The sequence below is a fragment of the Nematolebias whitei genome, chromosome 6 (genome assembly GCF_014905685.2).
Source record: "Nematolebias whitei isolate Nwh7 chromosome 6, NemWhi1, whole genome shotgun sequence".
In the NCBI taxonomy this organism is placed as follows: Eukaryota; Metazoa; Chordata; class Actinopteri; order Cyprinodontiformes; family Rivulidae; genus Nematolebias; species Nematolebias whitei.
The window spans coordinates 45,766,446-45,774,321 of NC_056503.1; the positions used below are offsets into that span (position 1 = coordinate 45,766,446).

A 7,876-nucleotide genomic window follows, 5' to 3' on the forward strand; every position below is an offset into this window, starting at 1 on the left:
CAGCAGAGAGCTGAACAGCTAAACGACAGTTGAGAGCTGAACAACAGTTGACAAACAGCTGAACAACAGCAGAGAGCTGAAAACCAGCTGAATGATAGTTGAGAGCTGAACAACAGCTTAACAATAGAGAGCTGAACGACAGCTGAAGTAGCTGAAGAAGCTGAATGTGAGTAAATTTATTTCAGAGGTTGAGGTTTTTGAACAAAACAGTTGAAAGACCTGAAACATTTAAGAGCTTAGAGGGTAAAAATGGGTTAAAGGATGATAAAAGTGGGTGAAAGTGGAAGATGAGGGTCATCCAACTCTGAGGGTCAAAGTTCAGAACCTGTCACTCACAGAACCTTAGTTCTGATACGATGTGAACAAGAACAAATTTACAAATAAAATACAAATAAAACTGGATAAAAATATTAAACCTTCTTTCAAAAGCTTAAAAAGAAGAAATACAAGTTCAAATTAAAAGAACAAAGGCTTTGGCTTCTGCTCTTCTGTATTTCAACTATGAAACGAGTGGAACTTCCTGTTGGTTCTGATCAGAGTCTTCCTCACCTTCCTCCTCCAGCTGAGCTCTGTGGGTCATGAAGCCCTGCTGGTTCCTCACAGAACAGTTCAGCTCCCGGTTCAGATCTTCAGACTGAAAGTCTCTGATCAGCAGGACGCTCTCCTCCGTCACGTCTCCGTAGTCGTACTTCACCAGGCTGCGACCAGAACACAAACACGACTCGGTTCAGGCAGGAATGTTGCAGATCTCCAAGTCTGTGGTGATTCTGCTGACAGGAAACGTCCAGGAAGGATCAAAATGTTGAACGAGGAGCGGCAGGAACCAGTCAGCAGGTTCTGTTCCTCACCTGTTCTTCTGAGAGAACCGGTCGTTGGACATTTCGCTCACCGTCTTCCCGTCCACCGTCCACCAAATCTCCCGTGATGGGTTCTGCAGGACCAGAGGTAGCAGACCCCTGCAGACCAGGCGGACCTCTGAGTCTGAGCGGAAACACAAAGCAGAACCGGGCCGAGGATGAGGTTAGGGTGACCGGTCTCCTCCTGATGGTCCATCCTGCTCCTGAGCTTCAGACCTCCGAATCTAACATCTCGATAAAATCAAACCGAGGCGTTAACAGCTCCAGCTGTGCCTCGGTTCTGATCGTCTCACCCACACCAACCGGAAACCTGGACCACGTTTTTATTCACGGAACATTTAGGAAACGTGACAAACGGCTTAAATAAAGCAGATTTTACGAGTTAATACCAGTCTGTGGATCCCAGTTTGAACTAAAACACTTCTGGGTTAAAAACAACCCGATCTGACGTCTGGACCGAGCCCGGCTGGTTCTGACCCAGCAGGTTGACCCCGAGCGCTGGGTTTGGTTTTCTCCCCTAAAATTAATCTGAAATGATTATTTGAATCGGAGTCAGTAAAAGTTCTGTTATCAGGACAACCCAAAATCTGGGTCATGACATAATCAGAACTCTGTGCTAGCTGTGGCTAACTGCAGTTAGCATCAGCTAGCACCGTCACGGGTCTTTTTAGGAACCCAAGCTGAGCGTCCGGGACAAACTACAGCTATTAACAGAACCAACCGGTTTAAACATCTTCTACACGTTGTTTCACGAGCAGAGGTCTGCTCCGGTTCTGACTGGGTCAGCTTCTGGCCCGACATGTTGGACTGTGAAGAACATCACGGCTCATGTCCGACCCAATCGCCAGGTCAACCTGTGACCTCCACAGTGGAGTTAACATGATATCCCAGCAGTTTTTAGTGTGTGTGTGTGTGTGTGTGTGTGTGTGTGTGTGTGTGTGTGGGGGGGGTCTGGTTTCCTTTCATGAATATAAAAACAATAAAAACTTTCTGCCGCTCACAGTCCAGGCTTTAAACACAACTTACAGTTTTTGCAGAGACTGTTTGAGCCTTACTTCCTGCTCCGTCAGCCTGTCAGTCTTATTAGGAGTGCTGTCAGGGAGTGAGGCACACACATATGTGGTTACCATGGTGAGCATAGTGAGCCACTCTTTATTTCTAAAGTTTATCCATCTAAATGTTGGTATTTTGACATATTGAATTAAAAGAGTTTCAAAATAAAGCTTAGACACTCTTCAAAATAAGAGCCTGGCTCCGTTACAGCTTGGATTAATGTTACATCAGGAAGTTCTAAATTCTTGTTGGGTCTTAGAGACGGGAGCTTCAGGAAGGAGCCTGTTGGTTTCTTTAATGTTTAAAATTATTTTATTTAATCATTTTTGATGATGATTCACAAATTTATTAATAAAAATATTCGTCAATTAAAATCATTCAATCTGTCCACTGAGGTAAACCCAGAAACTGGACCAGGAGCTGGAAGTTGAAGCCACAAAGGACAAAGGAAGTTTTGGTTTTAAATAGTTATTTGAGGCTTAAAGAAACGGGTAGTTTCACTGTGATTGACGGCTTGTTAATCAGGAGGGCGGGGCCAGTGAGGGTACCGCCCTCATATCCCGAGCACAGACTACAGCTCTGAAAACATAAAATGACAGCTCCCAAAGAAACGGACATTTTGGCTTCAGTGCAGCAAGACCCGATGGTTCTACCAGGGTGGTGGTTCCACATCAGTTCTGTGAAATTTGTATTTATTTAATCTGCTCCAATTTACTAAAGAAAGTAATAATAAATAACAGTTTCTTTGTCTCATGTGAAATGTTTTGTGTTCTCATCGATGAATCATTTCAGAACCGGATTCCAGCGGTGACCCATCCTACAGCGCTGCTGCGTCACCATGGCAACCTCCTCCATCAGCTGCAGCTGCGCCTGTCACATGCAGGGAGCCACGTTTCTGCAGCACCTCATGCAGGAAGTGAGCTTGACGAGCTGGTGATGGACGTTCAGACTGCTCACAGGTAAACTCCTGATCAAACTGAAACAGTTTTTGAGGGACCACATCGTTACTGCAGGTGTTTACGAGGAATGGGCAGGGGTTTTAGAATGTTCAGTCTAGGTAAAAAGGGCGAATTAACGCCACCTTCACGGCCTGGTGGGGGTTTTGTAACACGGGCACCTGATAAGTGACATAAGCTGCTTTTTAATAGTCCTGTTCCAGTCGGGGTACATTTTTGGACAGAACACCTACGCCCTGCAGAGACCACCTCCAAAGCGTCTCCGGCGTCTTTCTGTCCTCGTATTTAAAAAGTCTGTTTTATGAACAGAATCAGAATCGTTGCCCCTCCAACGCCCCACCCCCCGGACCAGTAAACTTTAAATCCTCTGCTTTTGGTTTCAGGTAATTGAACCGAGCTGACAGAGGAGAACCTACTTGTTCTGACAGTGAAGACCTTGTCTTTGGTCGGGTGGAGGATGATGGGGACTTTGGACACGGCAGTAGGATCTGAGGGGACAGGAGCGTTTACTTGCTTGGTTCCATCAAAGAACTCCAGGACACGGTTTTGAAACCCGGAGGACCGACGGTCCCGGACTCACAGACGGCAGAGACGTTGATGCTCCGAGTGAAGTTCATGGTCCGGCCTCTCCGCTGGTACTGGACCACACAGAAATAAAGACCCTGAAACAAGTCCAGCATGATGTGGATCTGGAGGCTGGGTCCTCGCTGTTGAAACGTCGAGTCCCAGAGCGGGTTCGTGGAACACTTTGACCAGACAAGAGACAGAAACGGGACAGAGTCACAGTCCAACATGACTTTACAGCTTCATGTCTGTCTATTTTGTCCCATTTGGGTCAGATGTGTCTCTGTGGACAATCATGTCCAAACAAATGACATACCTCGGTCGGTCGTCTTGAGTGGTACCAGGTGACGGTTGGGGTGCTGTTGGACATGCTGGCAGCGTCCTGTAGGTCTGGACAGTCCAGCGTCGTCCCCTCCTGCAGGGGGATCAACTGCTGAGTGGTTGCCACGGCGACTGGAGGCTGGCAGTCGGAGGAGCGCAGCGCCTCGTCCCGCCGCAGGACCTCCAGACGTATGGCGATCTTACTGCAGGATGACTTGTTCCTGTGGACACAGAACCAGAACCTGAACCCACGACCGAAACGGATCAAACAAATATTAAAACAAAAAAAAAAACAGCAGGACAATTTGATGTTGGATTAAACAAACAATGAAACATGCTGCAGCTCGTTTCAGCTGAGGAAAAATTTGCCTTTAGCCTTTAGCTTTTAGCTACCTCAGATTAGTTATTTGGTTAATGTTCATTCTCTATTTTAGTTCACATCAAACAAATAAATAAAGATGTAAAGTGCAGCGAGAGCGAGGCCGGAACACGACGCTCATCTGGTTTTAGCTTCCTGTGTAGTCTCACTTCCTGTTTCCTGTGAGACGCTTTCACGGCTGCTTTCTGGGTAGAACCAGGCCCTGATCAGAACCAGTTCAGGTTCTTCTATCGAGTCTGGTCCAGCTGAGACCAAAACTTCAGCTTCAGGAAGAAAACAAACACCTATCACTTATTTTACGGCACACCTTGAACATTTACTGACACATTTATCAACATTTTCTCATAAGTTATTAAAGTCAAATATGGTCCCTAGAACAGAGAAAGTTCAACGACTTTATGTTTTATTTTAGAAAAACAAATATTTTGTGCCGCTCGAAGTTGTATTTTTAAAATAAAAATTGAAATATTAAAGTTTATAATTTTGTTTTTATCTGTCTCAGACAAAAAGCTTTTATTTTGGTAAAACTTCTGAGTTTGTGTTGTCATGGAAACACAGAACAATACCTCGTTTTCATATACCTACACCTTTTTAAAAATGTATTTGTCCAATTTGTTCTTACAGTTGGAGATGAACCAGATGTTTAATAATCAGAATTTCTGGGTAAACCCGACACTGATGCAGGACGACATCAGCTTCGTAGGTTTTCCTCCATCAGTTTCACTCTGGGCAGCTCTGTTTTTGACGTGGACCTGGTTTCTGATCCTTCAGGTCCGGCCGAGCCTGGCTCCCTGATCAGATCTGTCTGTGCAGAGGCGTGAAGCAGGGACCGGACTCACCGCAGCATGCAGATGTACTGGCCCGTGTCGATGGCGGCAGCGGGCTGCAGCCACAGCCGGTCTTTGTCTCTGCTGAAGCGTGAGCTGCAGAGCAACAACCAGACCGAGACAACTACGTTAGAACCCGTCAGAACAAACCCAAACATCCCGAGACACGCCTCCCAGACACCGTCTATCATCCAAACAGAACGTCTCAGAGTCCGACGTGTCAACAAGCGTGTGGTTTCCATGGTTACCTGTAGGCGATCGGCTGCTCCAGGTCCTGGCCCTCCAGGAGGCGGTACCAGAACAGGTTGTGTCCGGCGCTCTGGGTGGACGAGTAGTTGTAGACGGACGGGTGAGAAAACAGAGGACAAGAGATCCAACCTGCCTCCCCCTCCAGGACGGAGACAGATCCCCTGCTGGACTCCCCCCAGTCAAAACACATGGGTTCTGAAGGACAGGGAGAACACGAGCAGAACGTTTAAATAACACGTAAACTATTTCCGAATGTTCATAAACCTGAGAAAGAACAAAGAACTCGTCCAAAACCGAAACAAAAAGTTCTGTTTTTATTGACGTCTCCAACGTCTTCATCACCAGGATGGTAGACACCTACCAGGACCTGGGTGGTCTTGGTTGGTGGATTGTTGGGGAGCCTATAAATGTATTTGGACCCACGTGTACCAGGAAGGTTTGGTCTTCAGCTCTTTGAAGCAGAACTGGGTTCAGGCTGAGTCTACCCCCAATGAGGACGGTACCATGTTCTCACCTGTCCTCCAGTCTCCTTTTGGACTCAGTGCCAGAACATCCGCTCTCATCATCGTCAGACCTGCAGGACCAGGAAGAAGTAAGGCTGGATGTGGTCCAGGTTCTGCTATGGATGATGTTTCCTTTATGGCAGGCCTGGAGGTCCAGAACCCTCAGAGGTATAGGAACGTTAAACAGGGGTCAGGAGGGGACGGAGCCCAACTGAGGTGGTTCCTCTGCAGCATCAGGAGGTCTTCTAACTTATAATTGTGGTTCTGAAAGATGTTCTGGACTTCTGAGGGCTCCTCGTTAGATTCTGTTCATGGATTTGATTTTTTAATTCTCTGAACCAAGGTCCAGAAGGAAAAACCATACCTCCATCTCCTCAGAGACTCTCCAGCTTCTTCTGGGGGAGCCCAAGGTGTTCCCAGACCAAAGTGGGTAAATAACCCCTGCAGACAGCTCTGGTTCTGGCCCAGGGTTAGAGGGAGGTGTCCTGATCAGATACCTGAACCCACTCAGCTGAATCCTCCTCCTGGATGTCTGAAGTCCTCTCCAGGTGTCAAAACCTGACCCTGGATCCAAACTCCCAGCAAAGAAGACGTTTTTATAAAACCTGTGATCATGTTCTGCACCATGTGAAAATGTGGTTCTGGTGGGTTCTGGTGGGTTTCTGTTAAATCAAAAATACATCAGAGAAATACTGAATCAGTAAATTCTAAACTTTAGCTAAATGTTTATTTTAATGTGATAAAATCTCTTTTCACAGAGAATCAGAGAAGTACTGAGCCAGAACCGGTTCCAACAGAACCAAGCGTTGAAATAATCAGAACTATTTTCATTAAATTTAACGTCTGATGTTTTATCTCTGACAGTGTGAAGGAAAACTGCTGACGAAGACAAACTCTGTCTGTTTTATGTTCTCGTGATTATGTTCTGATGAGAGAAACGATCGAGGGAAGAAAGTGCAGACTCCTCTGGACCCGGTCCAGGGTTCTAGTCTGGCTTGGATCCAGAGGTTTTATATGACAAACAGAGCTTAGAGGATGTTGTATTTAAATGTAATGCTAATAGTAAACTTCACCTCCTTAAAAGGATTCCAGCCGGCCGATCTGATAAATCTGATTTGAGCTTCCTGCAGAACCAACCTGATCCGATCAGAGAACAAGGAGGTTCTGTCTGAGAGTCAAACGGACCAAACTGAGTTTATTGATCTTTCTGCTGGTATCGGTCCATTTCTGAAATCTGAATACATCTGGTCAATGTATTCATTACTCTAGAAAACAGTCCTGCACAAAACCGAGCCAGATTCTAAAACACACCAGCTACTCTCTGCTCTCCAAGCAGGAAGGACACACATTTTTTCATTTGGATCAGGAAGCCAGAACCTTTGATCAGCAAATGAGTTTATAACTCAAGCCCAATGGAACCAACAGACATATAACCTGTTCTGAAAGGGTTTTGATGATGAGTTGAAACTGGCTGAGGAGACGCCCATGACAAAGTCCAGAAAAATTTGAGACAGGTTGGAGACGCCTGTGACAAAGTCAAGAAGAGTTTGAAACAGGTTGGAGACGCCTGTGACAAAGTCCAGATGAGTTTGAGACAGGTTGGAGATGCCCGTGACAAAGTCCAGAAGAGTTTGAGACAGGTTGGAGATGCCCGTGACAAAGTCCAGAAGAGTCTGAGACTGGTTGGAGAAGCCTGTGACAAAGTCCAGAAGAGTTAAAGACTGGTTGGAGACGCCTGTGACAAAGTCCAGAAGAGTTAAAGACTGGTTGAAGATGCCTGTGACAAAGTCCAAAAGAGTTTGAGACAGGTTGGCGAGGCCTATGACAAAGTCCAGAAGAGTTTGAGACAGGTTGGAGACACCTGTGACAAAGTACAGAAGAGTCTGAGACAAGTTGGAGACGCCTGTGACAAAGTCCAGACGAGTTTGAGATTGGTTGGATATGCCTGTGACAAAGTTCAGAAGAGTTTGAGACAGGTTGGAGATGCCCGTGACAAAGTACAGAAGAGTTTGAGATAGGTAGGAGACATCTGTGACAAAGTACAGAAGAGTTTGAGGCAGGTTGGAGATGCCCGTGAGAAAGTCCAGAAGAGTCTGAGACTGGTTGGAGAAGCCCATGACAAAGTCCAGAAGAGTTAAAGACTGGTTGGAGTCGCCTGTGATAAAGT

The 7,876-nt window shown here is 46.2% G+C and overlaps 1 protein-coding gene across 1 annotated transcript in view; it reads right to left on the minus strand.

Annotated features, from left to right (window-relative positions):
- LOC119410987 (interleukin-1 receptor accessory protein) overlaps positions 1–7,876 on the minus strand; it is a 16,017-nt gene that overhangs the window by 3,704 nt on the left and 4,437 nt on the right. The window contains exons 3-9 of the mRNA XM_037677906.1: positions 5,206–5,401; positions 4,970–5,053; positions 3,747–3,972; positions 3,447–3,612; positions 3,283–3,354; positions 849–981; positions 550–698 (exon numbers count right to left, since the gene is read on the minus strand). Coding sequence (XP_037533834.1) covers positions 550–698; positions 849–981; positions 3,283–3,354; positions 3,447–3,612; positions 3,747–3,972; positions 4,970–5,053; positions 5,206–5,401 — 1,026 coding nt within the window. The remainder of the gene's footprint in view (positions 1–549; positions 699–848; positions 982–3,282; positions 3,355–3,446; positions 3,613–3,746; positions 3,973–4,969; positions 5,054–5,205; positions 5,402–7,876) is intronic.